Raw genomic sequence first — 19842 nt, forward strand, 5'->3', positions numbered from 1 at the left:
CTCTGATATTTTGGAAACAGCTGTTCAGTGCTTCTCCACACATGACAACTCAGGAGACAAGGGAGAAAGTTTATTGGTGGGGAAAAGGTATTTTAATGAGTGGGCATAGTGCTGGCTTGGCGCTGGCTGGGGGAGAGCAAACTGAGGGCATAGTGAGGAGGAGGAATCTGCAGGCCCAACCACAGTGCATTTCTATTGAAGCTTTCCAGCCACTGTTGGGCACAGCGAAAAGGAAAGGTACTGAGATAGGGACAGAGACAGGAGGCAAAACCCTGGTGTGTGAATCTGATCAGCAGAAAAGTGCCAAAGAGCAGCTCTCGAGCAGCATCTGTCTCCCTCTCCAGCCTCCTGTCATATCCTGAGCTTTTGTTCTTTCTCATTTTGGTGCATACTCTGGTATGCTACAATAGAGAGAGAGATCTCCACTGCTGGGTATCTGATTCTGCAGGAAAGTACTTTTTATCAGCCAAGGCTGCAAGGTGATTGTGGTTCTGTAAATCAAAGACCCTCAGCTGAAATCTGCCCAGGTGGTGAACATCCCCTGGCCAAAGCAGCCACTGTTCTTTGAGGACAAAGCGATGCCCAGAAAGTACCCGGGCTCTCACTGGTCCCTGATGACCCATAGGACCAGTGATTTCTGTGCAAGGTGCAGATGTTTGTGCCAGGCTGCCCAGCCAATGTGAGCACTTTGAAAGGTACAGTGGGAAGGAGCTGGTTTGGTGGTGTGCCTGTGGGAGAGCAGTAAGGTACTCATGTTTTCCTCTTTGGACACAAGAGCAATATCCTGCACCAAGGGAGGAATAACCCCGTGTACCAGTATGTGCTGGGAACTGCCCAGTTGTTAAGCAGATTTGCAGAAAACAGCCTGGGGGGGGGGTTCTGCTAATACCATGCTGACAACGAGCCAGAAATGCTCCCTTGCCTCAAAGAAGGAACTCATAAGGCAAAGCCTATCCTTCTGTACTCCCTAGCACTTGGGACAACAGCTGTGTCTTGTGCTGGTGAGGAATAGAGACAAGACTTCCTGCTATGGAGATGCACTCCAAATACTCTCACACCGAATTAAGCTAAGAATCCAAACTGTTATGAAGACATCCTTGTTGGGGCCTGAAATCGGCAAGAAAACTGAGCTTTGCAGGTGCAGAATAGAGATGGCTGAAGATACAGAAGGTTGCATTTCAGCGCCTCTGCTGTGGGCAGATCTCTGCCAGGTTTGATCTGTTGCTGTTCAGCTGCACTGAATCTCCTTCTGGTCCTGGCTGCTTTGTGGAGCTTGTGGGCAGAGCAGCAGAGGGAGTCCCTGCTGTGAGCAGCACATTCCCGTGTGAGGAGGGACACACAAGCACACACATGCTCATGAGACTCATGCCCACTTGCAGGAATCTAGCATGCAGAGAAGTCCAGACAAGAGAACACATGCAGAAACGTGGCAAACTGTGCACTCAGCTGAAGATGCCCTGGAGGTAGCCCCATCAGGGATGCTGGAGCATCCTGGGCAAAGCCCTGGATGGACAAATTGTGTTGTTTGAAGACTGCACAGAGGGGAGGTGAACTGGGAGCTTTGAACAAAATATTGTATTCAAGGAATCAGTGATCATGGGCAATACATGTCTGCTCTGATGGGCTTTGCAATGAAGACTTGGGAAGCCCCTACAGTGTCCTGTGCCAGCCTGTGTGTGGGTGTCATGGCAGAAATAACCTACAGCATGTAAGGAGAAAATATATGATTGTTTGTGGTTTTTGTTATACAAAATATAAGGCATCAGGGTGTGGGAGGGAAGAAGAAGCTCCTTTTGGTTGGGGTCTGTGAGAGTGTCTTTGGAAAATCCACCAGGGTCTGTATAATGCCCTATGAATGCAGGATTCCTAGCATCTAAAAGAATGCAAGGTTTAATTCCTATCTATACTCCTGTGTTTATTCTGTGTTACTAATACAGCCCCTTTATAATGACATTTGCAACCAGACTTTTTTTTCTGAGATCAGAGAGGGACCCTGCACCCCTTCTTTCCCCATGACACCTCCCTGATACAGAAGAGGAATGGACAAAACAAGCCAGCAGAATTTTTCTGATACAGAGTTAGGTGGGATACGGTCAAACCCAGAAACCAGCCACTTCTGACCAACAGGGCCATTAAGACGCCAAAGGAGTGGCCCAGACTGACATAATTTGCCTTTTCTGGACTTGTCCAGCAGGTGATCTGAGTCCTCTGCCCACACTGGTGTGTTTTGATCCAGAAATGCTTGGGCCTCTCATCCTGTCACATTAAAAAAAAAAAAAAAAAAAAAAAAAAAAAAAAAAAAAAGTCTTCATACAAGAAGCCAAACCCCAGTCCCTGATATCAGCTGGAATGTTTTGCATTCAAGATGAATTTGTCAGAAAATTATCACCTCCACAAGGGATACCTCTGGCAGCCTAGGGAAGTAATGGTCTATGATAAAAACCAGCCCAGGTCTTTGTTCTCTCATCTGCTTCTCTTGCCTCCTTCTCCTTGGGAGTCAGGTGAGTCTGAAACCCTCTCATAGTTTTGATTTTCCAATTTAAATATACTCATTTTCTGTTGTGAGACAGGAGCAGAAGCCAGGCAGGCCTAAAACCTAAGAAGGTATAAAAAGAAATGTATTAACTGCACAAAGTGGGAAAAAACCCATTCAGAATAAGATTTTCAGACCACTCCTTCCTTCCCTCTCCCAACCTTTGTAACAACAAAACAAACGTACAAAAATTACTTTGGTCAGTTCCCAACTCAAACAGTCCTTTTTCAGTTCACTTTCAGAGAGAGAAGCCTCCTCTTGTTATGCTATAGGGATTTTTTTCCACAAAAAGGAAGAAAACAGTCCTCTTGTGGTTTCATTTTCACGATTTGCATCCACCCAGAGCCCTGCAATCCTCCCAACTCCACAGCCTTCCCAGAGCTGCGCATGTGGAGCCATGTCTGATTCATGGGATATTACTTTGAAGAATGAAATGTTCCACAGCAAAGATTCTCTTCATCTCTTTTCTCTCTGATCATGCTTCATCCTCAGAAAACCGAGATCCCCTTCTTTCCTCGGTGCAAAGATTCTCAACACAGGTGCTTTTTGGTCAAATGATCCATCAAATGGAACATCTCCAACCCCTCATGTCTTTCTCCATGGTTTATAGGAATATTCATTACATCAGTTCATCCCTACAATCTTACAAAAGGACGTTTCAGCCATCTTCACAGCATCTCTCACTCTCCTTCCATCTAAAAAACTTAGCTCTTGCTTCACTGACTTCAGACTATCTCCTTTTTCCCTTTCACTCCGGGAAGGATTGGAAAGCCTGTAAATCCTATCTGAGCATTGAAAGAGTTAAGATTTTGAACAGGGAAAAGAAAAAAAAAAACAAGGCTACAATACTGGAGCTTTTCCCAGATCTCCGAAACTGGCTACGCTGAAAGGGAGGATGGGGAGGGAAAAAAAGTGGCTGGGATCTTAAATCAGCCTGAGTTTTTCCGGCCACCGTCCATGGCCAGCCCTCCTCTCTGCCGGGCCATGCCAGTCCCCACACAGGGGCCGGGCCCTGCCCCTGCCAGGCCCGCAGGCCTGCACTGGGACCAGGCCGGGGCCTGTTACCGGCACTGCCGCTGGAAGGACAAAGAGCCTCAGTTCCGGATTACCTCCTTCAAAATGTGCCTTCATGGAGCGAACAAATTTTCTCCAGTTGGCTGTTGAAGCTGTCCCAACCCCCACAGAGGAAGCCCCCTTAGAGAGAACTTCTCTCTGAGTTTCTTCTTCCCAGGTAAAACCAGCACAAACCCTTTCTCCTTCTCTGCTTTCTCTAATAGGAGATCTTACCTCAATGGACTTCTCAGCTGAGACCAGCTTTTTCCTGTGACATGAGGTTTCTTGTCATTATGATGCCTTGGGTTATAGCTTTTATATTTTTCAGATTCTCTGCTGCTTGGTGTGTAACTCTGAAACTTCATATCAGGTGTTAGTAAGTTCTCTCACAGGGTAGTTAGACAAAACAATTCATTTTTAGCTAGAAAATCAAGGAAAACTGGTATCAAAAAATCAGAAACGATGGGAAAGGAAGAGGGTGTTATGAATGATGTTCTATTTTTCTCAATTTATCAAGCAACAAGATTAAATTTAATAGTAAGTTTTTAATAGTAACAAAATGAATACAATCAAAGTATTGGAGATGACAATTAAAGTATTGGAGATGAAACAATCAAAGTGCATATATTTAAGAATATACAAAATTTGGCAGTAAGTAATTTAGTATAATTGAGGTTCGTAGAAAGCATAAGCAAAACCGACCGGGGAGGGGCCCCCTCCGACCGGGGATACGGGGAGTGGTTTGCCATTCCTCACGTACCAAAGCATCCAGGCTAACAATCCCACTTATATACTGTAGGCTACAGAAGTTTCTAGAAAGCTCCTCCTAGTTTCTATTCCTAAGATCTACGTAACTATACTGCACGGCGCATGCTCTACTAATGGGTTGGGGGTCTCTCATCCTTTTAAGGGTCTTATTTCCGGTGAAGGCTCATCATCTTCATCAGTGACCTAGGTGTGACCTGCAGGTAGCGCAGGCGCCCTGTGTGACTGAGCAGATGTTTTCCATAACATGACTCTAATTAAGTCCCATGCTTGGGATCATTCCATTTTTGACAGCTTCAAGGTTGAAGCTGTATTTCTAGATGCCGCTTATCAGACCTTCGTCCTTCGACTATTCTTATCTGACTTTCTTCTAACCTCCTTCTTCGACTCCCAACATCTGTAAAATGTCTTTTATCCTGTCTCACCCATCTCCCCCTTCTCAGTCTGTAACAATTGTCTTCTATTGATCTAAATACAATTTTGTTAATATAGTTACAACTTAATTAGCACGAATCACATTTATCACAAGGGCAAGCCAGGAGTTTGAGGCTTCATAGCCTGGGGTTATTGGGGAAATTGACCCCAATATGTAGAAGAACCAAAAGATATAAAAGTGTAAAAACTCATGACTGGGATCTATCTTGGATTTGACTTGGGTGTAGTCCCAGGCAGGCTCTTGCACTGCCCAAGATGTATCCTTTCAATAAATACCTATTTTATTCCTTTTGCTCTGTCTAGTCTCTGTTCAATGGGAGGGGGAGAAGGTTCGAAGTGCAGGAAGGCTGGGACTGTGATCAGTTTTCATCTGGACTTGGAGTCTGGGCAGTGGCTGCATAGGAGCTGGTGGCTCTTTTTAGGCCCTGTCAAGATGAGGCCAAGGAGCCCTCATACATCTCTGCAGAGGTTCCACCTCCTGGCCCTGCATATTATTTGACTCAGTCCTGATGTGACAGGCCGCTCCTCATGTGTCCCTATTTTCTCCCTTCCTGCCCTCTCTCCAAGTGTCCCTCATGCCCCAAGATCTGTCCTACATAGAGAAATGCCAGCAGTGCCAGCCCTGCAACCCTTGCTGCCAGCCCTGCGGCCCCTGCCCGCTGGCCAACAGCTGCAATGAGTGCTGTGTCAGGCAGTGCCAGAGCTCCACCGTCGTCATTGAGCCGCCTGCTGTGCTGGTGACCCTGCCCGGCCCCATCCTCAGCTCCTTCCCACAGAACACCGTGGTGGGATCCTCCACCTCTGCTGCTGCTGGCAGCATCCTCAGCAGTGGTGGAGTGCCCATCAGCTCCGGGGGGTTTGACATCTCCTGCATCACCAACTGCTATGGTGGCAGAAGGTGTCGTCCATGCTAAAGCCAGTGGTGCAGCCTTCACAAGGACCCCCAGGAACCCGGAAGCTGATGCTGGACTGCGGACAGAGCTCCTGGTCATGGAATTCAGAGGTGCTGAGCAACCAGTGCTGCCCTTCCAAAGGAGGGCAGCTGAGTCTCTGAAACCATGGCTAGTGTTTGACTTCCCTGTCTTACTCTCTCTCCCACCCCTCTCTTGTCTTCTGTACTTTTGTGGTGGAGGAACCCTAAGACAGAGCTACCAAGCCCAGACAGGAACAGGGAACAGGAGTGATCCTTCACTCTCTTCCTAGGAAGCCTCTGACCATGGGCTTTAAACAGCTCTGACAGCTACTGAAGCCACACAGAGTTCCTTGGAGACCTGCTGGAGCCCACAGCCTCTTCCCAGGGACACACACCCCTCAGACCTCCAGCCTTTTAGATCAACTTAGAAAACTGATGTCCAACCACTCATCAAGAAGGAACCTCACAGCCTTTGAAGCTGGGTGTCAGTGAGTCTATTTTTACCCTGTCTCCTGGGGTCAACTCCAAGGATTCTGAGTTCTGTAAAAGAAGTTTGTGGTCTCAAAACAGAGGCATTGTGAGGAGCACTTGAAAATGCCCAAGACCTCTACATTCCCTTGTTTTATAGGTGGGGAGCTTGGACTCCTATCGGTGTTGGTGCCAGTACTGGAGATGGTGTCGGTGTCGCTGTGCGCCCCCTGCTGGGCGGGGACGAGCGGGGCGAGGCGGCCCCGGCGGGCGGAGCGGCAGCGCCCCCTGCTGGCCGCGGGCGGCGCTGTGCCCCCGGCCCCGCCCGGCCCCGCCCGCGGCGGTTCGTGCCCGGCCGCAGCCCCGGCTCCTCTGCCCGTGGCCCCAGCGCGCAGTAATACACGGCCGCGTCCCCGCGCCGGGGCCGCCTGAGCCACAGCGAGCTCCAACGCCGATCCTCCGACACCAACAGCTGTCCTGCAATCTCCGGCAGCTCTTTGGACTCTTTCATAATGAGTGCGAGGAGTTCGGGTCCTCGCCCCGGGAGCTGTCGGTACCAGTGGATCCAATCGGTAGTCTGGATTTTGGGGAGTGAGCAGCTGATGTTGATTCCGATGCCCTCGATGGTCTCCACTAACGGCTCCTGCTGTACCTGGGCTCTGCCCGCAGCCACTGCCATGGAGAAAAGAAGAATCACTTTCCATCAGCAGCAAAGTCGTCCACGCAGAGATGGGAAAGGGCAGAGGAGGAGCAATCACAGGTAGTTCGGATGTGTTCTGAGAATATAGGATGGAAAGACTATTTTTCCCAGAGTGAAAACTTGGAAATAAGAAGGTTGGAGGTTTTGGAGAAGTGTCAGACTGCAGAAGGGAAGACTTATCATGAAGCAAGAGGGATTGTCTGAAATGAATGGATGGGGGAATGGTTGAATGAATCAATGAATGACTAAAGAAATGGATTCGGAGAGCAGGCAAGCAGGGAGAGGACGAATTCATTGAGGAGAGGAAGGTTGAGGGCAGTGTGTGAAAGAGAAGCAAGGAGTGCCAGAGACAAATCCCAAGCCCGGTGCTGTGCTTATCCCAGGCAGGCCGAGACACAGCCACTGCCTCCGCCACCTCCACCGCCACCCCCGCGCACCGAGCAGCATCGCGGCCAGCGCCGCCAGCCCCGCGCCCCGAGCCCGCCGCATGGCGCCGCTCCGCCGGCCGAGCATCGCTGTGGCCCTGAGCCCCGGCTCTCTGCTGCGGCCGTGCCGCCTCCTCTCGCACGCCGCCAGCTCCGCCCCGGCCGGCCTCAGCCCCCGCCTCTGCCAGCAGCAGCAGCACAACGAGCGACACAAGGACGTTTGGCACGGCCAGGGACAGGACACAGCTGGGTCCCGTCCCACACACCACCCACACTGCATCGCAAGCACATCCATCCACATCAGCGGAGCGTCAGCTTTGCAGGGCCACGAAAGGGAGGGCTCGGCACACAGGGGCTGCATTTCAGCGCCTCTTCCCTGCACACATCTGTAGCGAGCAGCTGCCGTCAGCACTCAGCTGTACTCGGGCTCCTTCTGAGCCTGGGAAGCTGCTGCTCTGTGCTGTGCAGGGCCAGAGCAGTGCTCGGTGTCCCTGGCACAGTCAGGGAATTCCCGCGAGATGAGGGACACACACGGACAGACACAGGCTCGTGCACAGCAGTGTGGAGCCATCCACAAATCTGTGCTTGACGTGTGTCCATGCAAACGGGGCTGCTGCAAGAGCACGCAGGGCAGGAACACAGAACCAACCCTGGGCTGTGCTGCGAACATGTGGGGCCAAAATCAGCATGGGTGGAGTGTGGAAGGACAAGGTCCCAAGTATGCACAAGCGAGATTTTTCTTCGAGACTGCACGATGTGGAAATAAATCACAATTGTCCAGAATATTTTCCCAAGGGAAACGTCAGGATGGATGTTGTAAAAACCATCAGACCATTTATGATAGGTTGACTTAGGAAGAAGAAACTTAGAGAGAAGTTCTTCCTAAGGCAATTTTTTTGTGGGGGTTGGGACACCTGTAACAGTTAATTGAAGAAAGTTAATTTGTTTCGTGAACACACGTTTTAAAGGAAGTAATTCGGAATTTACTCTTTTTCTTTTTCCGGCGGCTGAACAGGTAAGACCAACCCAAGCTTCCCCCTCCCCTATGCAAGGGGGAGGCTCGGGAGGTCGCTTGGGCTCCTTTTGCCAACGAGAGGACCCAGTGGCCGGGAGGAAAAATAATTGTGTGATAAGACTTTCACGGCTTCCTTCTCTACGGGCCTGCAGCTCTGGCGTGGGGGGGGGAGGCCGACTCTTGCTGCTGCCGGACGGGCCGGGCCTGCCCGGGTGGCCATGAGCACTGTGGGGCTGCAGCCCAGTCCCAAAAAGGCTGATTGACACCTCAGCTGCCCCCCCCAGCACGGCCTGAGCCTGGCCCAACTTTTGTAGTTGTGTTAAATTTTACTTCTTTAGTGCTGAAATAAGATTTACAAAGCCTCCGGTCTTTCTTATAAATTTGAAAGAAAATAAGAAGATTTCTGAAGTCAGTAACATAAGAGCTAAGTTTTTAAGATGAAAGGAAAATGAAAAAATGCTAAAATAACTGAAAATCTTTTTGTAAAATCGTAGGAATGAACTGATGTATTGAATATTCCTATAAACCATAGAAAAAAAAACCCATGGGGGAATGGAAATATTCCATTTAAGATATTTTAACTAAAGAGTATCTGTGTTGAGAATTTCTGCCCTGAGAAAAGAAAGAGATTTCAGTTTTCTGAAAATGAAGCCTGAGCAGAAAAAAAAGAGACAGAGAAAATCTTTGCTGTCGAACATTTAATTCTTAAAAAAAAAAAAAAAAACCTGCAATCATCCTTGCTGATCCCATACACATCTCTGGCAGTTTTTCCTTTCCTGTGGCTTTCATGTCCTCCCTCATCGTCTCTAACCCTATCTCACTGAGAAATCTCAGCCTGGGCCAATTCACAGGCACAGCCCCTGGTTCCTAAAGGCTCATCAATTAGAGGTTGATGAGCTCTGAGCTGCCCCTTTGAATCCCTTATCACCGACTGCTACATTGGTGTAAATGTGTGCTTTTGTCATTGCTTTCCCTTTTCCTTGTTCTTCCCTTGGAAAGGAAAACGGACGTGACATGAGCCTTAGAGAAGCAGACACTCTCACCCTTTACATGCCCTGACTGTGGCTCTGCTGAACTTGATCATTGCCATGAGATCCTGAAGATGCAGAAAGGTTCCTGCCCCCAAAGGAAATGGGGTCTGTAGGGGACGTCTGTGGAGTGAAACCCCATGCGGAGCCCATTCTTTCAAGTATCTCCCTCCAAGCCTTGCAGCATTGCTAAACTAGGGCATCTGAGTTTTATTATACCTGAGAGGGTACTAACGTGTAGGAAAGGGGACCAACCAGTTTCAGGTGGGAGGTGGGTGTGAGAGAGCCCTTATATGAATTTCAGTGGTTCTCTAACAGAGGTACTCTTTTCCATCCCAGATATTCTAGTGTTTCAGAAAGCTATGGAATGCACATCCATGGGGTTTTGGGGAAACTTTTGGAAGAGAAGAAATTGTAGAGAAAATAATTCTAGCATCAGCTGGGATGCAAAGTCCACCTCCCTTACTTATCCCGGTGAGAATGATGGTTCTTATGCACCTTGCAGTATGGAACAGAGACTTTTCTGCGGGGATAGAGATTCCTTTGCCACCTCAGAAAACGTCACGTGCAATCCCTCTCATGCCATCACCTGCTGAGGTGACAGCAGTAGCTGAATGAGTCCCAGTTTGCCTGTGAGTGCAGCTGCATTGTCAGCTGCCAGCACAGATGCTGTCCCGGAGCAGCTGTTTGCTTTGCCAAGCAGGCTGAGAGCAGCATGAGGCGTGGGCGGAGGGCCGAAGGCGATGGCAGAGGCGGCGGGCGCAGCAGTTTGGTGAGAGGCAGAGGGCGTCTCGGGAGCGAGGGCAGGCGGGGCTGTGTGTGGCGGCTGTGTCCCGCAGCAGGCAGGCTGGCAGCCGTGTGTCGGGGCCGTGCCGGGCTGTGCGGTGTCGCTGTGCGCGGGCTCGGGGCACACGAAGGAGCTGCGGAGCCGCCTGGGGCCCGGCGGGCGGAGCGGCAGCGCCCCCTGCTGGCCGCGGGCGGCGCTGTGCCCCCGGCCCCGCCCGGCCCCGCCCGCGGCGGTTCGTGCCCGGCCGCAGCCCCGGCTCCTCTGCCCGTGGCCCCAGCGCGCAGTAATACACGGCCGCGTCCCCGCGCCGGGGCCGCTCGAGCCACAGCGAGCTCCAACGCCCGTCCTCCGACACCCACAGCTGTCCTGCAATCTCCGGCACAGGCTTGGACTTTTTAGGAGTGGATGCGAGGAATTCGAGTCCCCGGCCCGGGAGCTGACGGTAGAAATGGATGAAATCCACGATCTTTTCGTTGGGGTGTGAGCAGTTGATTCTGATGCCGGTGCCCTCAGTGGTCTCCAGGAATGGCTCCTGTTGTACCTGGGCATTACCTGAAGCCACTGCCGGGGAAACAAAAGGACATACCTGAAATCCTACATTGCCCTGCTGCCGAGAACCAAGTCCGCAAATACAGAGACGGTGAAGAAAAAAGTTTCCAAATGATATCAAGATAGGCAGAAACAGAAGTCTCCATTAAGGTTTGTGGAGGGATGAATATGTCAAGGAGAGAACGCTCAGGAGATTCCCTTGACGACGGGAGGATGTGGGAGATAGCACTAAAAGAAAGAAAATTTAGAAGTGGGAAGAGCTGAGGGGCAATCTATTGAGGGCGTAAGTTGCAAAAAAGCAAACTGTTTTTAGGGTAAGGCAGAGAATAGAATCCAGAGAATTCTGAGGGGGAATGGGATGGAGAAGAGGGGAGCATGATGAGGAGGAGAGTTCGCGGGAAGAGTTGTGTGAAGAAGCCAAGTAGAATGGCAGTCTCCAGGGATGTGCGGGATGAGCCCAGCCCCGGGCGCAGCCCCTTGGGCGCCACCCCCGCGCACCGAGGAGCAGCGCGGCCAGCGCCGCCAGCCCCGCGCCCCGAGCCCGCCGCATGGCGCCGCTCCGCCGGCCGAGCATCGCTGTGGCCCTGAGCCCCGGCTCTCTGCTGCGGCCGTGCCGCCTCCTCTCGCACGCCGCCAGCTCCGCCCCGGCCGGCCTCAGCCCCCGCCTCTGCCAGCAGCAGCAGCACAACGAGCGACACAAGGACGTTTGGCACGGCCAGGGACAGGACACAGCTGGGTCCCGTCCCACACACCACCCACACTGCATCGCAAGCACATCCATCCACATCAGAGGAGCGTCAGCTTTGCAGGGCCACGAAAGGGAGGGCTCGGCACACAGGGGCTGCATTTCAGCGCCTCTTCCCTGCACACATCTGTAGCGAGCAGCTGCCGGCAGCACTCAGCTGCACTCGGGCTCCTTCTGAGCCTGGGAAGCTGCTGCTCTGTGCTGTGCAGGGCCAGAGCAGTGCTCGGTGTCCCTGGCACAGTCAGGGAATTCCCTCGCGATGAGGGACACACACGGACAGACACAGGCTCGTGCACAGCAGTGTGGAGCCATCCACAAATCTGTGCTTGACGTGTGTCCATGCAAACGGGGCTGCTGCAAGAGCACGCAGGGCAGGAACACAGAACCAGCCCTGGGCTGTGCTGCGAACATGTGGGGCCAAAATCAGCATGGGTGGAGTGTGGAAGGACAAAGTCCCAGGTATGCAAAGGGGCTATTTTTCTTTACTTAGAGACTGCATAATGCTGAGATTAGTTAATATTGTCCAGAATATTTTCCCAAGGGAAACGACATAATGCACATAGTGAAAACTATCAGACCATTGTGCACACATGGGTTGCAAGTTGTGGTGAGCATATTGGGGATATCTGAGTCCCTTCCATCCTCTACCTTGCACTGACAAGTGCCCTCCCTCCCCCGGGTTGTTGCACAGCCGAGGAAGCTCCCTGCACCAGGGTGTCTTGCACAGCACACAGGTACAAGGCACTGTCAGACAGCTCCACTTCCTCCACCTTCAGGACACTGTATTTCCCCGTGGTGTTCAGGTGCGTGGTGATACGGCCGCTGTGCCTGGGTCCAGTCACTGATTGATAGGAGACCAGCTGGGGGGATTGGCCTTTTTGCAGCTGGTACCAGAGCAAGGCATAAAAGTTACTGGTCTGGTATTTGCAGGTGGTGTGGAAGGGGTGTCCCTGCTTCACAGTGACTTGTCCATCTTCCTGGGTGACCGTGATCTGCCCCGCGGTGCCTGGAAGAAAGTCAATGTCAATAGTTCCATAGGGAAGAACTAGAGGCAGGAAAAGCAAATTGGGTGCAAAACCCTAGTGGAGAAAGCTGTCTGCCCTGCAGGGAAGACCTGAGATGTGCAGACAGACAGATGAGAGTGCTTTTGGGCAGGGTTTCAGAGCTCTCAGCACAACCAGACATTGAAAGGAGCTGGGCTGGGTCCCTGCTCCTACTTCACCGCTCAGACGACATCAGAACAGTCTGAATTTTGTGCTCAAAGGGAGGCTTAAGAGCCCACCGACGTTCAGCAGAAGGATTTATCTTGCTTCCCCATCCGTGTCATGTCTGAGGTCTCCTCGATCCCTGAGTACACACAAAGCTGAGTTTGGAAAGAGGGAGCCCTGGTTGTGCTGCCAGCCCAGAGGTCGATCACTGAAAGCTGTGTCAGAGCTGTGTCAGCCTGGTGGCAGAAAGGGACACTCTGTCAATGTCAGTGGTATGAGAACTTGAGATGCCGGGGCAGGTTTGACAGAATCCGACGATTTACATGTAAATGGGAACGATGCGGGACAGTAGAGGCAGCTGAGATGTCGTGAGGTGACAGCAGGAGAATGAGAAGAGAGGGGCAGAGGGAGATGGATTGAAGGGGAGAGAAAAGACAGAGAGAGGCTCTAAGGATTCTCTTCTCTCCCTTCCTCTTTCCTTTACAAATCCAAGAACTTTTTGGGCAAACGCTTGCAAAAACACAAAGAGGAGCCGATTTTTCTTAGCATTTCTCCTCTAATCAGCGATCTTCTCGAGTTTCCTGATCGGGCTGTTGAGGATTACCTGGGGGAACAAGAAGAAGGAGACGGGTGCCTTGGGGAAAAGGCAGGACTTACCCAGGAGCTGTCCCAGCAAGACGGTGAGGATGAGATGTGCGAGGTGCATGGCGAGAGCAAGCTGCGTGTTTGCTGAGTGAGGAAGAGTCAGAAAGCACGTCGCAGCGGCGAGAGAACAGAGGTGCCGGAAACGCCTCTGTGCGGGAGCCAAGGGAGCAGCAGCGGGAGCAGGCAGAGCAATGGCCTGTCCTTGGCGTGCCTGAAATGCTCCTGCTGCGTTTGTGGCTCGTCCAGCAGCAGCCGCCGTTTGTCCCTCAGCCAGTGGCATTGGGAGCATTCCGTGCCTCTGGGGCCTCAGCCATGGCAAGGGGCTCTTCCCGCTCAGCTCGCAGTGGAGTCCTCCCCTCCCCAGCTGCAATCGCCAGCTCTGCTGCACACCCCGTGCTGGGCATTTGCGAGCTCAGCGGCTCCTTCCCCTCTGAGCTTTCTCACCTGTGTGGGCTCATTGCAATTTCGTCTGTGAACAGGGGACTCCTCTGTCTCTGCCCCTTCTCCCCTGCCCTTCTTCATCTTCCTGGGACAAATGCCACTCTCCCAGGTCCCTCACTCCCACCCTCTTTTCCATATCAACTCTAGAGTGATCCCCTACTGGACATTTGGTCTTTCTCTCCAACTGGTTTGTCATAAAAATCCTCCTGGATTAAGTTGATCAAAGAAGCAGGTAATAATAGTAGGTATGAGAGGAATATTTTCATGTAGGTGTTGCATTCCTCCATTGTTTAGAAGGAGGTTTCTAGAGAAATGGAGGATCCTGAAGTTGTCACAGATTTTCCGGTTGAAGGCTTACCATTCTACGGGCTCTTTCAAAAATTGTACCTTCTTAGGCTACAGAACAGAGAAAAGATGGCAGGAGGTGTTCAAGGAGATGAGGACTCTTCCCAGCATTTGTGCTTAGACGAGAATCCTGTAACTATTCTTGTTGATCCCGGAGACACATCACTAGCAGTTTCTTCTTTCCTTGGGCTTTGATGTCCTCTCTCATCATCTCTAACCCTTTCTCGCTGAGAAAGCTCAGCCTGAGCGAATTCATAGCCACGGCTGCTGGTTCCTAAAGGCTCATCAATTAGAGGTTGATGAGCTCTGACCTCCCTCTTTGAATCCCTTATCACCTACTGCTACATTGGTGTCATTGTGTGCTTTGATCATCAATTTCTCTTGATCTTCCCTTGGAAAGGTAAGTGGACGTGATGTGAACCTTAGAGAACCTGAGACTCTCGCCTTTCACACACTCTGACTGCGGCCTCTACTGAACTTGCTAATTCAAATGGTCTCCTCACGATGCTGAACGGCTACTGTCCCTAAAGGAATTGAGGTCTCTCGAGCAAGTGTCACGAGAGAAAGTTAATGAGCAGCTCATTCTTTCAGGTGTCTCACTCCAACATTTGCAGCGTTCCTGAACGTGGGCATCTGCTTTCCAGGATACCTGAGAGGTTACTAATGTGAAGGGAAAGGCTCCAATGAGTTTCAGGTGGGAGGTGGGTGTTACAGAGCCCTCAGTTGATTTGAAAAGTTTCTCTACTCCAAAAGAATGATTATTTTCTTTCCCAGATATTCTATTGTGTTAGGAAAGAGCTGAATGCAGATGCAGGGGTGTTTGGGGAAACATGTAGATGAGAAGAAAACGTTGAGAAGTGAATGCCAGCCTAATCTATGATTCAAAGTACACTTCCCTACCCGTCCCTATATGAATTCTGATTCTTATGCACGGCCCAGTAAGGAACAGAGACATTTCTGCGGTTACAGAGATGGAGATTTCTTCGTCACGTCAGAAAGCATCCCTATAAACACTTCTCATGCCATGAACTACTGAGGAGACAACAGTAGCTGAATGAGTCCCTGTGTGCCTGTGAGTGCAGCTGCTTTGTCAGCCGCCAGCACAGATGCTGTCCCGGAGCAGCTGTTTGCTTTGCCAAGCAGGCTGAGAGCAGCATGAGGCGTGGGCGGAGGGCCGAAGGCGATGGCAGAGGCGGCGGGCGCAGCAGTTTGGTGAGAGGCAGAGGGCGTCTCGGGAGCGAGGGCAGGCGGGGCTGTGTGTGGCGGCTGTGTCCCGCAGCAGGCAGGCTGGCAGCCGTGTGTCGGGGCCGTGCCGGGCTGTGCGGTGTCGCTGTGCGCGGGCTCGGGGCACACGAAGGAGCTGCGGAGCCGCCTGGGGCCCGGCGGGCGGAGCGGCAGCGCCCCCTGCTGGCCGCGGGCGGCGCTGTGCCCCCGGCCCCGCCCGGCCCCGCCCGCGGCGGTTCGTGCCCGGCCGCAGCCCCGGCTCCTCTGCCCGTGGCCCCAGCGCGCAGTAATACACGGCCGCGTCCCCGCGCCGGGGCCGCCCGAGCCACAGCGAGCTCGAACGGCGATCTGCCGACACCCACAGCTGTCCTGCAATCTCCGGCAGCTCTTTGGACGCTGTAGCAGTGACCGCCACAAGTTCGGGTCCTTGCCCCGGGAGCTGTCGGTACCACTGGATCCATTCGTTGGTCTGGATTTTGGGATGCGAGCAGCTGATGTTGATTCCGATGCCCTCGGTGGTCTCCACTGACGGCTCCTGCTGTACCTGGGCTCTAGCCATGGCCACTGTATGGGAGAAAAAAACAATCACTTTCCTTTATCGAAAATACCATGTAGGGGGAGATGGGAGAGAAGGAAAAATCAGAGCGAAACGGGATATGGTCTAATTATAAATGACGGAGAGATTACTTCACTGAGCTTGTTGGTTTGAGGACAAGAACCTATGAGGGGTGTTTTGAGTTAAAATCAGGAAGATTTTTCGAAAAAGAGTCGCTGAGATTGATTGATTCATGCATACATGCATACATGGATGGATGAATAAAGACGTGGAGCAAAAAATGCAAACTGACCAGCAATGACTTCACGGAGGGAAGAAAGTATGCCGGCAGAGGACAGATCAGAGGGGAAATAAGAACGAAAAGGGAACAGGAAGGTAAGAGAGGAATGTTGGCCTGGGGCCTGTCTAACATAGCCCGGTGACCGCGACCGCCACTCCCGCGCACCGAGCAGCAGCGCGGCCAGCGCCGCCAGCCCCGCGCCCCGAGCCCGCCGCATGGCGCCGCTCCGCCGGCCGAGCATCGCTGTGGCCCTGAGCCCCGGCTCTCTGCTGCGGCCGTGCCGCCTCCTCTCGCACGCCGCCAGCTCCGCCCCGGCCGGCCTCAGCCCCCGCCTCTGCCAGCAGCAGCAGCACAACGAGCGACACAAGGACGTTTGGCACGGCCAGGGACAGGACACAGCTGGGTCCCGTCCCACACACCACCCACACTGCATCGCAAGCACATCCATCCACATCAGCGGAGCGTCAGCTTTGCAGGGCCACGAAAGGGAGGGCTCGGCACACAGGGGCTGCATTTCAGCGCCTCTTCCCTGCACACTTCTGTAGCGAGCAGCTGCCGTCAGCACTCAGCTGCACTCGGGCTCCTTCTGAGCCTGGGAAGCTGCTGCTCTGTGCTGTGCAGGGCCAGAGCAGTGCTCGGTGTCCCTGGCACAGTCAGGGAATTCCCTCGCGATGAGGGACACACACGGACAGACACAGGCTCGTGCACAGCAGTGTGGAGCCATCCACAAATCTGTGCTTGACGTGTGTCCATGCAAACGGGGCTGCTGCAAGAGCACGCAGGGCAGGAACACAGAACCAGCCCTGGGCTGTGCTGAGAACATGTGGGGCCAAAAGCAGCGGAGCTGGAGTGTGGAAGGACAAAGTCCTAGGTATGCCCAGGGGATATTTTTCTTTATTTGGAGATTTGACAATGTGGAAATGAGTCAAAAGAGTCCAGAATGGCACAAGACAAGTTCTAGGATGGATGGTGTAAAACTCACGAGCCCACAGTGGACACGTGGGGAGGCAGTTTCTTGTAAGCATTGGGATGAGCCCTGGGTCCTTTCCTCCAAGCTTAGCCTCGCACAGATAAATCACCTCCCTCACTCCCTCCCTCCCCCGGGTTGTTGCACAGCCGAGGAAGCTCCCTGCACCAGGGTGTCTTGCACAGCACACAGGTACAAGGCACTGTCAGACAGCTCCACTTCCTCCACCTTCAGGACACTGTATTTCCCCGTGGTGTTCAGGTGCGTGGTGATACGGCCGCTGTGCCTGGGTCCAGTCACTGATTGATAGGAGACCAGCTGGGGGGATTGGCGTTCCCGCAGCTGGTACCAGAGTAATCCCCGAAAATCACTGGTCTGGTATTTGCAGGTGGTGTGGAAGGGGTGTCCCTGCTTCACCGTGACTTGTCCATCTTCCTGGGTGACCGTGATCTGCCCCGTGGTGCCTGGAAGAAAGTGATGGTGAGCAGCTCGTTAAGGAAGGACTACGGGAAGCTATAGGAAGTGCATGGAAAACCCTAATCGAGAAAGATCCCTGCCTTGAAGCAGAGCTGAGACAGATTTAGGACATGAGTTCAGAGCTCTTTCCTTTGCATCACCCAAAGCTGAGCTAGGCTGTGTCCCTGCTCCTGCTCCTCCTGTTCAATGGACCAGGGAACAACTTGTCATGCCTGAACTTTGTTTGCTGTAACTAGCACACCTTCAGTAGCCTCAGGAGCCCACCGAGGTTCAGTAGAAAAGATTCATCCTGCTTCCCATTCTTGTCACCTCTGAGGGTTCCTCTATCCCTGAGTAACACAAAGCTGAGCTTGGAAAGAGGGAGTCCTGGTTGTGCTGCCAGCCCAGAGATCGATCACTGGAAGCCGTGGCAGAGCAGTTTCAGCCTGAGGGCAGCAATAGACACATTGTTAATGTCAGTGAAATGCGAACTTTGAGGTGCCTGGGAGACGTTTGACAGGATCTGGGCATTTATATTCAAATCGAAAGAATGTTAGAGAGTACAGACAGTTTCTATCTCCTGAGCTGAGAGCAGGAGGATGAGAAGAGAGAGGCAGAGGGAGATGGATTGAAGGGGAGAGAAAAGACAGGGAAGGGGTCGGAGTTTTCTTCACTCTCTCTGCCCTTTTCCTTTACAAATCTAAGACTTTCTTCAGCAAACACTTGCAAAACAACAAAGAGGAGCCTATTCTTCTGAGCCTTTCCCCTCGAATCACTGAAATTTACCAACACGGTCCTCAAGGGGCTGTTGAGGATTTCGTGAGGAAAGGAATAGGAAGAAGGAGACGAGTGGTTGAGAGAGAAGGCAGGACTTACCCAGGAGCTGTCCCAGCAAGACGGTGAGGATGAGATGTGCGAGGTGCATGGCGAGAGCAAGCTGCGTGTTTGCTGAGTGAGGAAGAGTCAGAAAGCACGTCGCAGCGGCGAGAGAACAGAGGTGCCGGAAACGCCTCTGTGCGGGAGCCAAGGGAGCAGCAGCGGGAGCAGGCAGAGCAATGGCCTGTCCTTGGCGTGCCTGAAATGCTCCTGCTGCGTTTGTGGCTCGTCCAGCAGCAGCCGCCGTTTGTCCCTCAGCCAGTGGCATTGGGAGCATTCCGTGCCTCTGGGGCCTCAGCCATGGCAAGGGGCTCTTCCCGCTCAGCTCGCAGTGGAGTCCTCCCCTCCCCAGCTGCAATCGCCAGCTCTGCTGCACACCCCGTGCTGGGCATTTGCGAGCTCAGCGGCTCCTTCTCCTCTGAGCTTTCTCACCTGTGTCAGGAAAATTAATCCATAAACACCAGAGGTTTTATGTCCAAAAAGTAAACAGAAGTGTCCCTTTTGCTTTATTCGAATAAAGGTAGAGGTCATGGGACATTCCTCTGGAAGCTCTCAAATTTTTGGAGGACGCAGCCTCCTTTTTATCCTATTTTCCCGGCCGAATTTCCCTCTCTCCTTTCCCTTTGGCTGTGGCACTTGAGAGGAACAGACTTCCCGGAACGCCTGATACCTGAAATTCTCCTCTAATGTATAACCCTCCCTTTTAATTTTTAATTCTTATAGAATTCATGGTTTTCCCCCCGTTGCTTCTTTCATCTTTCGATATCCAATTTCATTTATCAGCAGCCCTACAGTTTGTTTGTAAAGGCAAATATCTTTTTCCATTCATCAATCAGTGGAATCCATCCCAGTGTTTCTTTTATCTCTCAGAGCTAGCCTTATCTACAAGCAGATCCACAGCTCATTTGGAAAGACAAATTCAACATTCCTCTCACCTTTGTGGGCTCATTGCAATTTCCTCTGTTAACAGGGGACTCCTCTGTCTTTGTGCCTTCTCCTCTGCCATTCTTCATCTTCCTGGTAGGAACACCTCCCTCCCAGGTGCCTCACTCCCATCCGCTTTTCCGTATCAACTCCACAGTGATATTATAATAATTTTGTTTTTGTCCAAAACGCGTTTGTCACACAAAACTCCCTGGAATAACATGAAAAATGATGCAGGGACTGACAACTTGTATAATAGGAACATTCTCATGCAGGTGTTGCACCGCTCCATAGTTTCGAAGGAGAAGTGGAGGGTCCTGTCGTCTCACAGATTTTTAAGTTGTAAGCTTGTGCTTCTACGGACTCCTTCCAAGACTGTGCCTTCTTAGGTTTCAGAGCAGAGAAAAGATGGTAGAAGATGTTCAAGGGGAGGAGGATTCTTCCCAGCATTTGTACTGAGACAAGAAACCTGCAACGGTCCTTGCTGATGCCATACACATCACT

At 52.1% G+C, this 19842-nt stretch overlaps 1 protein-coding gene, 1 pseudogene and 1 gene segment (V, D, J or C); all 3 read right to left on the bottom strand.

Moving 5' to 3' along the window:
• Positions 1-7356, bottom strand: part of LOC106864004 (M1-specific T cell receptor alpha chain-like) — a 370462-nt gene extending 363106 nt beyond the window's left edge. Inside the window, exons 1-2 of the mRNA XM_088179639.1 lie at positions 7305-7356; positions 6530-6839 (exon numbers count right to left, since the gene is read on the bottom strand). Coding sequence (XP_088035765.1) covers positions 6530-6839; positions 7305-7356 — 362 coding nt within the window. The remainder of the gene's footprint in view (positions 1-6529; positions 6840-7304) is intronic.
• Positions 7357-9353: 1997 nt separating this feature from the next.
• Positions 9354-11221, bottom strand: LOC148221110 (T cell receptor beta variable 18-like). The segment is given in 3 exon segments: positions 9354-9458; positions 10247-10683; positions 11170-11221. Coding segments are annotated over 3 exon segments (594 nt in total).
• A 1959-nt stretch (positions 11222-13180) lies between these two features.
• LOC148221111 (T cell receptor alpha variable 4 pseudogene) lies at positions 13181-16332 on the bottom strand (annotated as a pseudogene).
• Positions 16333-19842: the final 3510 nt, after the last annotated feature.

This window comes from Sturnus vulgaris, chromosome 27, assembly GCF_052056855.1.
Source record: "Sturnus vulgaris isolate bStuVul1 chromosome 27, bStuVul1.hap1, whole genome shotgun sequence".
NCBI lineage: Eukaryota > Metazoa > Chordata > Aves > Passeriformes > Sturnidae > Sturnus > Sturnus vulgaris.